Source organism: Halichoerus grypus, chromosome 2 (assembly GCF_964656455.1).
Source record: "Halichoerus grypus chromosome 2, mHalGry1.hap1.1, whole genome shotgun sequence".
Lineage (NCBI taxonomy): Eukaryota > Metazoa > Chordata > Mammalia > Carnivora > Phocidae > Halichoerus > Halichoerus grypus.
Genome location: NC_135713.1, coordinates 65,715,668 through 65,731,095, shown reverse-complemented (window position 1 = coordinate 65,731,095; position 15,428 = coordinate 65,715,668). Strand labels below are relative to the sequence as shown.

Sequence of the window (15,428 nt, the reverse complement as noted above, 5' to 3'; positions counted from 1 at the left end):
ACAAAATTGCCCCCCGTTGAGAACCACTGGGTTAGAAACCGGGACGACCAGCAACCTAATCCCTCTCACTCCCAACATGGTGCTCTTTCACGAAGTGAGCCCTCGTTTTTAAATAAATACGTTGGGACCAGAGAGAACTGATTAAAGCATTAAGTCATCATGAATACGGATTACACGTCAAATGATATTATTACCCAACAATTAAGAATGAGCCTTAAAAAATGAGTCTTAAAGATATGAACTACCTGCATTTATCCATCTAACTGTATGTGCCTGACATGAATATAAACACATTATGTTCATGTACATGTATGAGGCTGAGACTATGAAATCTATGAAATAAGGAGTCTCTCAGTTTTGGCTGGAGAAAAGACAGTAATGTCATGTTAAAAGATACTTCAGGAGAAATACCTCTAGAAATGGTCACATTTCTTACCATCCTTAGACAAATTTACTACACGCTGTACCTAAATATAGATCTTTTTTTTTTTAATTAACAAGAAGGGACCCTCATCATCAACTTATTTAATCATCTTATTATAAAGATAAACTCAGTTCAAAGAGCTGCAGTTTCCTAAAACAGTGCTTCAAAACAGTGCCAGATTCCTTCTTAAACACGGATGAGAAAAAGGGGCGCCTGGGTGGCTCAGTGGGTTAAGTGTCTGCCTTCAGCTCAGGTCACGATCCCAGGGTCCTGGGATCAAGCTCCACATGGGGCTCTCTTCTCAGCAGGGAGCCTGCTTCTCCCTCTCCCTATGACCCTCCCCCTGCTTGTGCTCTTTCTCTCTCTCTCTCTGTCAAATAAATAAATCTTGAAAAGAAAAAAGAAAAAGAAATAGAATGCACAGCTTCTACCACCACCAGCAACCTCTGATTTTGGAGTTCCAGATAACTACAGTATCAAATATTACCTGTTTCTCTTTTTCCGGTGTTCTCTATTAGAATTTTCTGATTCACTCCCACTGCTCGTGTTACAGCGTGAGCGTGACCTGAAGACAAAATGAGAACAAAAGAAAAAAAAAACCCCACATTTATGACAAATAAAAAATTTCAGAAAGGTTCATGTTGGTTCTTCAGAATGAATTTTGCAATAAAACGACTAATCCAAACATCAGTAGCTATTATTATCCCTCCCTCAGTCAGTGCTCCCCAGTTCAGTCAGACATCTGAATGAGTCTACAGACACGTGAAAGCAGATTAGGGCAAATGTCACCCTGCTCCCCAAAAAGACCATGAAATCAAGCATTTCCAACGGAACTCTGCCACGGCAAAGCCCTAAGCCCCTGAAGTGGACTAAATATGAACACAAAGTACTGTCCCACCCCGGCCCATATCAACAGAGGTAGAGCTTATTTCCCCTCCCCTGGAATTAGCACTGGTCCTGTGACTGACTTTATCAACAGAATGACGTGGAAGGGCTACTCTCTGCCAGTTCCTGGACTGTCTGTCTCTTCACAGAGTGGGTAGCTCCTGCTTCCTCCTGGCGCCATCTCAAGAAGCCGAGGCCAGCCAGGTAGAAAGGCCATGGAGAGAGAGAAGCCTCAGGCCTCCCACCATTTTGCCAAGACATCAAACAGGAGAGAGAAAGGCCTCTTGAATATTCCAGCACCCGCTGCCCTCTGACTGCAGCTTCATATGAGACTAGCAAAACCAGCCTGTTCAATCAACAGAATCATACAACATATATATGGTTGTTGTGGCTTTAAGCCACTAAGTTTTGGGGTGATTTTAAGGTAGCAATAGATAACCAAGACAGCTCCTCTGCGATACAAAAAAGCAGAAAAAAAGAGACATTGCTAAGGATGCTACAGAATGGAAGACTGAGAACCAACTGAAGCCAAAGCTGGTATCTCCAAGTTAATTTTTCTATAATGACCTCAAAGGAGTCACTAACAACAACCCCCACTCTGGCTTCCACTCTGAGTAATGCTAATCCTTCCTCCCTCTCCCTGTCCCTCCTGCCATTTTTGTTTTTACCTCCTCCTTTGCTTTAGATCTGAGTCTTCACCACTGTTATGGGCTTTCCTATAGAAAACAAATAAATGAAGATATTAAAAAAAATAGAAAATTATCCATTGGCTAAGGAAAGCACAGCAAAATGAGTTTCACTTCAGTTCACGCATATCTGTTTTGTATTCGTTCATTTTGAAATCCCACAACATGCCCAATTCCAGAAGTAGAACATATCACCCACCAGCCTCCAAAAGCCAGCAACCTCAAGGAGGCTGCAAACAGTCTACAACAACAACGCACAGCATGTCTGTGAAGTACGATTCACCCAATGATGGGACTGTCTGCAGTTCCTACATCTATAATCTGACGAGTCCAGTTCTGCCATAATCTGACTGGCATCAGCTCTCACTCGCATGCGCTTTCCAACACCCTGGCCTCCAAGGCCCCTGACCATTTCTCTAATAACCTCTTCACAATAACTCAGCAGCCCACATCATGGCCACACTTTGGACTTTCTCATCTGTAACCACCTCCAAACACTTTGGTCTCTGGCCACAATCTCCTCCCCTTCCTATTTACACTCCTGAACAGCTCAGATGGGGCATCCTGGTTAAACATGCAGATCTGGAGCCAGACAACCTGAAGGTGGGTCCCATCTCCTCCACCGATGAGGTGTGTGATTCCAACAAACTACTTCTCTACTAAGCGCCTCAGTTTTCATGGAACCTCCCACAAAGGGCTGTTATGAGGATAAAATGAACACATTTAAAATGCACAGAGTAGGACCTGGCTTACTGAAGCAACCAATAAATGTTAGCTCTAATTATTATTGCTTATTTTCATGACTTCCCTTCTACTTTCTTTGACCTCAATAGAACTATTTGTTCATTGACCTTGCTACTTCCCATCCGCTCCTCTTGGCCTTTCTTCGTTTCCTCCCTGACTCCACTGAGTTTTCCATCATTTTGATAACATGTATGCCAGTACTCAAAACTTCCTCCAATTCTGTTTGTGCTTCAGTATTTCTGGCAAGATCCCACACATGGGTAAATCAAACTATCCAGGTTTTCTGAGCCAGCCTTCAACAGCTGGCTGACCGGTGCTGGAGGGAGTTACAACAGAAGGACACATTAGTTATACTACAAATTCATGTTCACAAACTTCATGTGAATCCACAACATCCTCCCACCTTTCTCTGATCTAAGTACTCTCTCTCTCTCTGCAAAGCAGTTTCAAACTCTTTTTACCTCACAACCCTCTGATAAACCAGTCCCTCAGCATCAGCAGCCGACTTTGTTTTCTCCTTCCAAAGAAAAAGTAGCCATCAGATGGCAACTCTTTCATATTCCTGTTACCAAAAATAGCACTTGCCTACATCTCCTTCTGTGTTATTTACAGATCTTACAGATCTGTCCTTACAACTAAGGTCAGTCCCTCCACCTGTGTTGTCTGGGTCCCATCACCTCTTATCTTCTCAATGACTTTCAGTAACTACCCTCCTACCTCTCAGATATATTCAACTTGTCCATATGGAAAATTCCTTACTGGCTTTTCACGTTATCAAGTTTCTACTACTTAAACACACACATGTACGGGGCGCCTGGGTGGCTCAGTCGGTTAAACGTCTGCCTTCGCCTCAGGTCATGATTCGGGGTCCTGGCATCAAGCCCTGCGTGGGCTGCAGGGAGCCTGCTTCTCCCTCTCCCTTTGCCCCTCCCCACCGCTTGTGCTCTCTCACTCTCAAATAAATTGATAAAATCTTAAAAAAAAATAAATACACACACGTCTGCTTGACTCCATATCCCCCTTCATTTTTCTCCCAGTCTCTCCTCTCTCTTTCAAAGCACCAAACTTCTTGAGAGAGGTGCCTAAGCCCCTTGTCTCTGGTCTTTACCCTTCATCATATGTGCCTTCACACCGGTTGGGCAGACATGGCTCTTTCATGCCACCATCACAACATACCTTCCCCCACTTCACAAACATACTTATATCAAACAACGTAACGTTGATAGTTCTCTGTCCTTACACCAAATTTTTCGATAATTTTTACTTGGTATAAATATAATTATATATTGTTTACAGATGATCTCTACAGTGTTTAAGGAATACAATTCCATTCTTGTATAGGTTTTACAATTTTCTTAAAGATAACAATTGCCTAGTTTTCTATGTACCTATAGATTGCTTAGTTTTCCTTGTTTTATCACTAATTCTTCATCAAAACTCTGAGAGCTGCAAAAATCCTCCTGAGATGGGTGAGTACTTAGGTAATCTACAAGTTCCACTAACATCTTCCCTGGAGCCCTGTGCCCTCCTGCTCACATCTAGATGATCTGTTCCCTAGTACTGCTGTGCAAATGTCACTTTGATTACTCCCTTCACCATGATCTAGGGAATTCCTTCTGCTTCTTTGTAAGATGAATCCCATATTTCCAGTTCTCATGACTACTTGCCTTGGTTTTGGAGGAACATATCTTCCAGTTGTTAACAGAGAAAGTCCGCATGGCAGGTACATTTTCTTTTGAGAGCTGGAATTTCTCAAAATATCTTTGACACACGTAATTATAGTTTTCTGGGCTTAGAATCCTAAATTGAAAAGAATCTCCCCTCAGCGTTTTGAAGGCAATGCTTATCTTCTTTCTCTGACATTGCTGTTAAGGAGCCCAATGCCACCATTCTGATTTGTCAACATTTGTGCATGAACTTTTTCTCTCTCATATTCCTCCCTTCCTGGAAGTTTTAAAAATTCTCTCTTAACCTATAATGTTTTGAAATTTAATGATATTGGATCTTGGTCTGGATCTAATTTTCCAGTCTATTATACCAAATGCTCCATAGCTTTTCTCTATAACATTTGATCATTCAGTTTGGGATATTTTCTTGTACTACTTCTTTAATAGTTTCCTCATCTGCATTTTTTTTCCCTTGGAAATTTCACTACTCAAATGTTTGATATACAGGTTTGATTTGTTTATCCTTATGTTCCATATATCTGTTTTATTTTTGTTCTACTTTGGGGATGATTTCCTTAACTTTATCTTCCAAAACTTCTACTAATTATTTTAAATTCTGCTACAGGAATTTGAAGTCTAAGAATTCCTACTTGTTCTTCTCTTTTGATACCAAATTTTTTTCTCAAGATAATTATACTTTGGGAGTGCCCGGGTGGCTCAGTCAGTTAAGCATCTGCCTCCGGCTCAGGTCATGATCCCAGGGTCCTGGGATTGAGCCCTGCATGGGGTTCCCTGCTCAGTGGGAGTCTGCTTCTCCCTCTCCCTCTGCCCCTCCCCCCAGCTCATGCTCTCTCTCTCTCTCTCAAATAAATAAAATCTTTTTTAGGGGTGTCTGGGTGGCTCAGTCATTAAGCATCTGCCTTCGGCTCAGGTCATGATCCCAGAGTCCTGGGATGGAGCCCCGCATCAGGCTCCCTGCTCCGTGGGAAGCCTGCTTCTCCCTCTCCCACTCCCCCTGCTTGTGTTCCCTCTCTCGCTGTGTCTCTCTCGGTCAAATAAATAAATAAAATCTTTTTAAAAAATAGAAAAAAACCTTTTAAAAAAAAAACGGTAATTATACCTTTAAGACATTTTTCTTGTATTGTCTCTATTTCCTGTGAGTACACACATGCACACACACACACTGCTCATTGTCTGTTTCAGTCTCTGTCTTTCCAAACAGAAGCTATCGTCAAATGCCAAGTGATTACGGCTCTCTCTTCATATTTAAGAATTAGGCACTAAAAGGACTGAAACCCTCTGGATGGTGCAGAGAATGTTAACTGATGGCTTCACTGTGGAGCAAAGTGATGTGGGCAGTCTCAACTATTTCACTGGTGGATTCTTTGAAAGTTGGTATCTGTATGTCTTTTCTCTTATATCTGTCTTTCTTACAGTGAGATTCTCTGATCTCATGCTTGGGAGATACATATCTGGCTTCTAGCGTTCTGGGAATGAAGAAGAAAGGGAGCTCTTTCATAAGCAGATTTTCACTCTAGATTTTTCCTCCGTCTCTTTTCTCTAAAAGTAATTTCCTCTGAACGTAATCCTCTTCAACCAAGCCAAATAAATGCTGGAGTTTCTCCCAGCTCTGTCATTGGCTTGGTCTTTGCATTCTATCTCTACTGTCTACCTAGAGAGTCTCATCTCTGTTTCTTATTTCAATTTACATCTTTAAGAAATTTAAATTTTAGCCAAAAGCCAATCTATCTCCAGACTTATATCCAACAATCCACGTGAATCCTGCACTTGGACTTCTCAAAGATTCCACAAATGCAATATATCAAAAACCACTCAAAATTGTCCCTTTCAAGCTTGTAATGTCCTAGTGATTATTATTTCAGTGCATCACACTTCAAGCCTGGCTTTCATTCTTGACATCAGTTACTCCTTCACCTGTCATATCAAACCTCCCAGCCCTATTGATTTTACCTCCCAACAGGTCTCAAAAATATCCACTTCCTTAAATCTCCACATCACCACCTTGGCCCGAGCTCCCATTAGCCTTTGCCAGGACTCGCATGGTAGCCTGCTGGCTGGCTCTCTCTTTCCCCTACTGCTCTCTTCAACCTTTTCTCCACAGGACAGTAAGGCTCATCTTTACACAGTACAAACGTGATCTTGTAATCCCCGCCCTTCTAAAAACTACTGGGCCTAACAACCCAAATCCTCAGGTGTCCTATGAGGTGTTTCTCTCTGGACTCATTTATTCCCCACTCCCTTCCACCCTAAGGCCTCTGCACTTGCTAGCTCCTTCACCTCTCTTTGCCTGTTCTTGTCTCAAATTCCAGCTCAAGCATCCAGCCTCTGAGAACCCTTCCCTGGCCTCCTTGACTCAGCAATGCAGCACAACTTCCCATCATGGTGCTGGTAATACAGGTATTTGGATGGTAAAAGTTATCAAGCAGTTATTCTTAGGACACGTGTACTTTTCTGTATGCATGTTAGGTTTCGACAAAGTTGTTTTTTTTTTTTTTAATTCCCCTAAGCACCACATAACTCTCTCTCAAGAATATATAAAAGTCATAAGTGCACATGCGTTTGTATGATTCATGTATTTCTTCCCCAACAAACTGTAAACTCCCAAAGGGCAGGGACTTTCTCTAGTGCTGTTTAACACAGGGCCTGCATAGAGTAGGCACTCAATAGACATTTCTGAGTGTAAAGATGGGTAGGGGTGAAAATAAAGTGTACAATCAGAAAGTAGGCTGGCTGGCTTTTTCTAGAACAGGAATGTTTAAAACAAGCAGGCTTCAGGGTCTCCATGAACCATGAAAATTATATGAAAGTGTGTATGTTTATTTAATTATATACTTTTCCCCCCTAAGGAATGATCCGACCTTTCATCAGATTCTCAGAGTTCTGTCACCGAAAAAGGTTAAGGACCAGTGTTCTAAACTCAGCCAGAATTTGAAAGATGTACCCATCTACTGACAAACAACTGGCAAAATATAAAATTTTGGTATCTTTTGCAAAACATATTATTCTGGCATCCATCACAAAATAGAATTTCCTATTATTAAATTTAAATCCTTGAGATTCTATCATGGTGTTGACAAATCTCAGTTTTAAATGTCAGAGTTACTCTAGCCTTGCAGGGATTTGTGCCTGGGGGCAAGGTAAATATCTGTGAAGATAAAGCAAGACTGACAAGGACAGGGACATTCAGAGGGCATTTACAGTGGAAAGGAACAAAGAATGAGCTTTAGCTCTTCTTTGCCGGCATGTAGCAATGGCTAGTCTCCTCAAAACACTCATGCCCAATAAAAGACCTTTCAAGTGGTACACATAACCAGACAGAAGGCTCTATGGCTACTCGGACAAAAAGATTCTCTTCCCTATAAATCAAAACAGTCTTTCCCCTGGACTGTGCCAAAGAAAGGATCCTGTATCCACTCACCACAATTACTCATCTGTATTTCACAGAAAGCCAACACAAAAAAATGTATCTCAATATAGAAGGCATGAAGTCTAGATTTCAGAATGTATATGCTCCAAACTATTTCAAGCAATTCGTTTGGGAAAAAACTAATGTAAATTTTGGTATATTTTAGCAAAACTTGATAAATTCATTTCCAAGTATACTAAAATCAAAATGACCATCTGCTCGACATGTGCAATTATATTATTTAGGGAATGCTGTCAAAGTATACTAGTAATGAAGGACGAAAAACTATAAAAACCTATTTAACAATAATCATGCAGTGCCAAATTCTTAAAAATATTTAGTGATTCCCACTACCCATGCCCCCTAAACACACATACACACACAAATGCACTTTAAAGTATCTCCCTGCGGTATTGCCTGGGTTTTAAGTGCTGTCCAAGTCGAACAAATCCTTAATAGGGAGGGCAGGAAATCTCCACCCCCATATTTAAATGATGATTTATTATCCCTGCCTTTTACAGATGAACAGATCTGGATCCAAATCACAAAGGACAGTTACCTGCAGCCCCCCAGCCTCCGTTTTCTCATCTAGGCCAAGATCCTTCCACTGGTACGCAGCCCCATCCCAACCCATCAATAATCTCCCCTGTTTTGTCAAGACTGGAAGCCTGAAAACTACATTTTCTCAGACTCCTTTGCCAGCTGGGTTCCACTCAGCGAGTGGTGCTCAGGTGAGATCTGAAGGCAGGAGAGAAGGGGAGGCAGTTCTGCTTCTGACACACCCGTGGCATTCAGTCTTGCTCTCCTGCGAAGTCGGAGCCCCACAGCATCAGCTACAGCGGTGGTCCCTCTGGCAGTGGCAGCAAGAGTAGTTGCTACAGTGATGGTGCCCACAGCCACGCGGCAGCAAGCATGGATTCAGGAAGGCCAGCTCCAAGGCGGAAATAGCTTTCATCCTGCCAGCCCAGGGCCAGTACAGCACCCAGATCTCAGGGTGCACCTCCCCGCCTTTAGTTCCTTCAATGCTTCAATTGCATGCAATTCCCTGCCTTAATCCCTCTTTGCTGGAAATGCCTAGTGATTGAGGGATATATATGCCATCTTCCACAGGGTTATTATGAGGATCAGATAATATATAGCAAGCAATTTTGCTCAGTCCTTGGAACATAATAAATGTCAACTATTATCCCTTTGTTCTATCTAATCACTGGTGGTCATGATTTAGCTCCCCCTTTCCAGACCTACTAGGTGAAGGTACATTGTTGACCTCTGTCTCCTTAACCATCAAAGGATTTTGGTGAAGCTGGACCTGGTTTGAGAAAGATGGGAAACAAGACTCTGGGAAATGCAGAAGCCAAAGGAAATGAACCAGGGATGGACCAGCAAGTAAGTGACAATAAGGGCAGAGAAGAAAGAAGGGCTTCTGTTTCCCTGATCCACAGTGATCTTGATGGTTATGAGAACATGACATGAACTTCTCATACTTATAAAGGTCACAAAATACCATCATGTAGGTACTCAAAGTAAAACACAGTCTCTGTGAAGTAGGAATGAAATGAATTTCACTGGTCATTTCTAGGTCTTCTTCTCTTGGACCTGTCACATTGCCCAGACTGCTTTTCAGAGAGTCCAAAACTTCTAGATACGGACTTTAAAAAAATTAAGCACATGCAAATATAATCACAAAAACAACCTGACCTGCTGGGTAAAATGTAACAGGATCCATTTTCCCTGTGTTTTGAAAGGGGTTTTACTCAAGTGTATGCAACAACATCAGTCTGGAGAACAGGGTACTAAGCCTCAGCTAAGATTTACCTATAAACGTAATTTTGTCTTCTCAGGTCAGAGCATTTAATATCTTTGATACATAAAAATATAACACTAATATATTATTAAATTATATCACTAACATAATATATATTATATATGTTACATATTATACATACTATATAATATATATTGTTAAAATAGATACATAGCGTGTATTTTTTAACTTATCAGTCTTACTGTACAGAAAGCAAGTTTCCTACCAGTACTTTATGAAATTATTCTCTGAAACTTGGGCTGTTTAAAGAGAAATGCTTCAGGATCCCTAGCTCATTTTATCTCAAAAAAAAAAACAAAACACATAATCTTTCTGTTATTCTTGGGAGGACAGTCATGACATTATGAGAATAACTTGTGACAAAAATGTGACCGGGACCCAGAGCTTCTATTGAAAATTAAAAACCAAGGGCCTATGTTGAGCTCACCTCCTCCTCGTTGGCTGTACGGAGTCATCGCTCCCACAGGAGGGGTTTCGGCGGCGCGTGTAAGGGAACTTCGGGGATTTCACGCGGTCATTGGGAGAGTTGTAGAGTCCACTGGAGTAGAAGAGGAAGGGTCAACGAGATCAACAATGCCCACAGAGGCCCTGGAGGAGCAGACACCCCAGCCCCCACCTACAGAAGTGTTCCCCCTCTCAGGGATATACTGGATCACGCGCACACAGTTCTCTTTGCTGACAAGATTTATTGAAAGAAAAGGGAGGTAAGATCTGGCAAGTCAAATCGTTAAGAGTCATTATCTTTCAGGAATGGATCTCTCACTGGCCTTCAATGGTGAGAAATGAACACACAAATGATGGTAATAATAACAATTTGCATTTACAGCAAACTGACCGTATGCCAGGCACTGACTGAGCTAAAAGCTTTATATTCCTTATCCTAGCTAATCGTCCGATCAACCACAAGCAATGAGGTACAATTATTAGGCCCATGTAACAGAAAACAAAGTGGAAATACGGAATGTTTAATTGAGTAGCCCAAGTGAAGGAGCTAGGAAGTGGCGGAGTTAGAATTTGAACCCCTGGGTCATCGTACCTGGAATCACCACGACTATAAAGCCAGTGAGGTATAATGCAGGTCTGCTGCTGGTTTGGATTTATGGACAGAGAGAAACTGAATATACGGATATTTTTGTGAATAAAATTCTTCTAAGAATCATTAGTCCTCAAATACACTTTTCAAGTACAGTTTTTTAAGGACTATAAAATAGAGGGGATTATCATTAATATGTCATTTAGAGTTCAAAAACACACTCTCTTACTCTAAGCCATCATAACGACATTCCAGGTAGTGTCTTAATGCATAGTTTCCCGTCCTGTCTTCCAGGAGAAAGTTTCCCCGTCAGGATACATCCTGCTGATTTCTACTTCAAAAGTTCTCCGTCATGCTGATTTAGGAATCTGACTGCCTTGTCCATAGCTAGTAACACCCAGTCACAAAGCAGTTGGATTCCATTATTTAATGAGCTGCAATCACTAATCCCATTTCTACTGTTCTCCTTTAGAAAACCAATGATTCTCTTTACCTCTGGGGGCCATTTTCTTCCCATGGTGCGTGAGATTTGCTTCTTTGCGTATCAGGGCTATTTTCATTCTTTACTTTCTTAAAGCTTTAATTTAAAAAAGAAAAAAACATGGAAAATAAATTAAAGGGAGAATAAAAGGAAGTTAACTCACATATTTACTTCTTCAGTGAAACTGTTCAACAAATGTTTTAAAATGTGTTTTTATTTATATCCGTGACTCATTCCAAAAAGAATATGAAGTGGCTGCCTAAAACAATTCACATCTCCAGCAAGTACTTTTGGGCCCCCCTCCACCTTTTTTTCTAGTATTACTGGTTTAAGTCAACAAAAGCCACGTCATCCACTGTTAGGAAACTTTGAAGAGAGTCCACCTGCAGGACAGGAAGCAAGGGCAAGGGTTGAGGCAAGAAAAGAAGAAAGCTGACAAGGAAGGAAAGCTGGGGTATGAGGGCTCATGAGGCTGGCTCCCTCTTTTCAGCTCTGGATCTAAATCTGTGCAGGTAGGTCAGCTGTGGACAAGTTCAGGCTACCCAAACCGACCTTTCCCAGCCCCCAGCTTCCGCCATATCTTGGCTTCATCCTTCCAAATCAGAATGACTTCCAAATGCTATTTCCTGACCTAGTATCATCTTTCTGCCCTAAGAATGTAAATATAACTGAGTTGTTATTCAATCTCAACAAATTGTTTTAGACACACAGGGGAAACACAGAGGAAAAGACTCATCAGAAGCCTTGGGCCACCACTGAGGGAGGGGAGGTGTATCACCTCTCACATCCCCAGAGTCTCAGCCTCAGGAAAAGATAGAGCTACTTAACTTCTAATCCACATTTAACCCTGGCTTTTTGAGGTATCCTCTATATAAATGTCCTTGAACATGGTCATAGCAGGTCATAGCAGGATTCTTTATAACAGCCAACAAAGAAGAGAGGAAAAAAATGACAAGGCCATTTCAAAAAAGGAAATAAACTTGTATCCTACTACACCCATACAGAAATTAATATAAACCTAAAAAGTTATATATTTGACATAGGCACTTAATTCATTGTATTAGCATATAGTAGGTAAGTTTTATTTTTTGAGCAATACATTATTTTGATTAAACTTAAATAATCTTTGGAAGATCAAATGCCCAAAGTAAAATCTTACTTTTGACATGAGAAGAATAAATACAGTAGATACTTAATACAACAGTAGAAAGTGTGTGTGTTTAATAAATCAGAGATGAAAAAAGGGAAAAGCGAAGAGGGAGACTGAGAAATTCAGTAGGGAGATGAAAGGGGAAATGGGAGAGCAGGCGAAAGTTAGAGAATAATGAAATCCTGGGTGGCTGATTAATTGCATTCACTCCCTAAGCCATTTCTCGTCTAGAACTTGAGTGGGAAAATCTGGTGGCCCTTCAGGTATCAGTCCTATCAGCAAGAACGCAGTTGTAAAGGGGACTGAACTCCTTCTGTACATTCTAAAAAGGCTTGGGATCTGAATTTCATGGCAGATTACTGTTCTTATGTTGGACTTACCATAAGCGTACCCTGTACATACAGATTAAGCGGACACTCTATCCACAGCTGTGAGGCTGACTGAGGCAAGCACGGTCAACTAAAGTGTATACAAAGGCAAAGAACCTGGCATCCCAAATAGAATCCATAAAGGGAGTGTCCCCAAACTAAACAAAAGAAAATGTAAGCAAAACCAGGGGGAAACACCACAACTCTGAGAATCCTCATATCTTAGAATTCTTTTGCTAGGAAATTATAAACTGTATTCCTCCACGTAGCCACAATCCAGCTGAATGAAGATACCATTATTTACTAACAAAAGATGGAGCAGATGATCAAAGACGTCTGTCAAGGTCACGTATTTCTGACTGCTTGGACTTCTCCATGATGTGGGGAGCTATCGCTATAGACAAAGTGAGCTGATGAAAGCTGCTCATTGTATTTCTCAAATGCTGTTCCGTGAACATAATTGGAGATAGGAAAAACTGACGCCGAAACAGTGTCTTAGCAGAGGACAAGACTGATCTTTCATGGAAACAATCCATGTAATATATTGAGAGAAAGCCTTTCCGCTGGGGAATGCTGCTGGGGAAATTGATGCAGAGGACCATGACAACTCTTCATACATATGCAATCACTGACTTCGGAAGCCCTGCGCCTCTAAATGCTATAAGCCCTCTTCCCAGGGCCACAGTTCAGTGCACTGTGGTGATGAACACAGTACATTAAACATGAATATCATCTACTTTATGTCACAGGTCCCTCTGAGTAAGTCCATGATATCATGCCATTTTAACAATCACGTGGAATTTTCCCTTCACTGCCAAGAATGCGGACCGCGGACTGTGAGTTCACCATGCTGTGCCAGCAGGAGCATTTCCTTCAAATGAGAGAGGCAGGTCCTGTTGTTTATATTCCACTGACATTCTTTTTTTAAAATTTATTTATTTGACAGACGGTGAGAGACAGCGAGAGAGAGAGGGAACACAAGCAGGAGGAGTGGGAGAGGGAGAAGCAGGCTTCCCGTGGAGCAGGGAGCCTGACACGGGGCTGGATCCCAGGACCCTGGGATCATGACCTGAGCCGAAGGCAGACGCTTAACGACTAAGCAACCCAGGCGCCCCTAACTGGCATTTTAAAGTATTCTTTGGCTCACAGACTATTTTGATCAAAAGTATTAACTATCAAAGTAAAAAGATTCTTCACCTTGCCAACAGGAAAAAGCATTTTTGTGATAGCATATCGACATGTGTTCTTTCAGTTAACCGACTGACCTTTTTATTGGTGAAGGTGCAATAATTTTAGTCGTTCCTTCATTTTCTCCATTTTCCACGTTTGCTGTTACCCGATTTATGCTGTTTGATCCTAGCAGCAAAGAGGGGGAAGGAAAGATGGAAGAAAAGAGATAGTGGTGAAAAAAAAAACACAAAGAAGCCAAAAAGTTATTTTAAAATGCAATTTTAGGGACATCATGGCACATTTTATTGATAAATTGTAATTCTAAATAAATAATGAATCAGCCAATAAATCTAAGGTACTATTCCCTGACATGTACTAAGCCCTCACCATAACAACGTCCAAGGGGGTCTAGGATATGACACCACTTGAAAATGGGCCCTTTTGAAACTTTAAGAGTTAACTAAGTCCCCAAATCATGGATATTCTTTAGACTGTTAAAACAGGATTCTAAAATATTTAGTACTATATATTGGTACGTAAGACCTAATAATCAGTCCCTGATAATTATGGTGAAGAAATGACTGTTTTTTGGCATGCCATGATAGCCCCCATTCTAAATCAAACCAAAAATATTCCAACTCATAATGCAAACGGCAAAAAAGAGTAATACAGATGTTATTTCTATCACTCACATGTTAAAAAAAAAAAGTTCAATGTGTGGGGTTTTTTTTTATACAAACATCTCTAAAAGCCTAAAACTGCTTAAAAGCTACTATTCCACATATTTTCATCCATGCTAGATGTACCAGCAGAGGGAGCCCTCAGCAGACACAATGTTGAAAATCAGGCTCCAAATAAAGATTAAGTAGCCAGGCCCACCCAGGAAGTCTGGATCCCATTCTCAGGACACACACTGATAAGCCTGCAGGGGTGACACGGGAGGACTGATGATGACCCTTCTCAAGTGGTGTGCGCCTCACTCTGGGAAGTACAAGGGAGACCAGCAAGGGGATGCCCAAAGTCCTTGTTCAATTAACTCTATGTGACATGCAGGTGTGTCTAGAGAGCAGCATCTTGCGGAACTATGTCCAGAGTTCAAGTCCTTCAATCCAAAGTGTAATCACCACTAAGCACTTACAGTTTTTGAATCATAGGGTGAGTTTGTAATACTATTAAGAGCTAATATTTATTGAGCACTTACTATGTGTCAGGTGCTGTCCCAAGCACTTTATTTACTTATATAGTTTTCAAAATAATCCTATATAATGCAGATACTAATATTATCCCCATTTTTAAAAATAAGAAAAACAGGCCTTTCCCAAGGTCCCACAGATCATGAGTGAGGGGACCAGCTTTGAAACCCGGAAGTCTAGCTCCAGAGACTTAAGCTCTAAACCACCATGATACATGGCCTTCCATGTGCCATCTGCACCCCACCCTCAAACAGTTCAAAAGTCAGTGTAAATAGGGATGCCGGGGTGGTTCAGTAGGCTAAGGTCATGATCCCAGGGTCCTGAGTTGCTGTGTTGGGCTCCCTGTTCAGTGGGGAGTCGGCTTCTCCCTCTGCC

At 41.4% G+C, this 15,428-nt stretch overlaps 1 protein-coding gene across 4 annotated transcripts in view; it reads right to left on the bottom strand.

Annotated features, from left to right (window-relative positions):
* Positions 1-15,428, bottom strand: part of EPB41L4A (erythrocyte membrane protein band 4.1 like 4A) — a 236,777-nt gene that overhangs the window by 35,004 nt on the left and 186,345 nt on the right. For 3 of the 4 annotated variants that reach the window (XM_078066943.1, XM_078066946.1, XM_078066944.1), the window contains 5 exons: positions 13,956-14,046; positions 11,185-11,268; positions 10,086-10,196; positions 1,978-2,025; positions 912-989 (listed from right to left, as the gene is read on the bottom strand). In XM_078066943.1, the coding sequence (XP_077923069.1) occupies positions 912-989; positions 1,978-2,025; positions 10,086-10,196; positions 11,185-11,268; positions 13,956-14,046 (412 nt within the window). The remainder of the gene's footprint in view (positions 1-911; positions 990-1,977; positions 2,026-10,085; positions 10,197-11,184; positions 11,269-13,955; positions 14,047-15,428) is intronic. The other variant, XM_078066945.1, reaches the window with a different exon arrangement.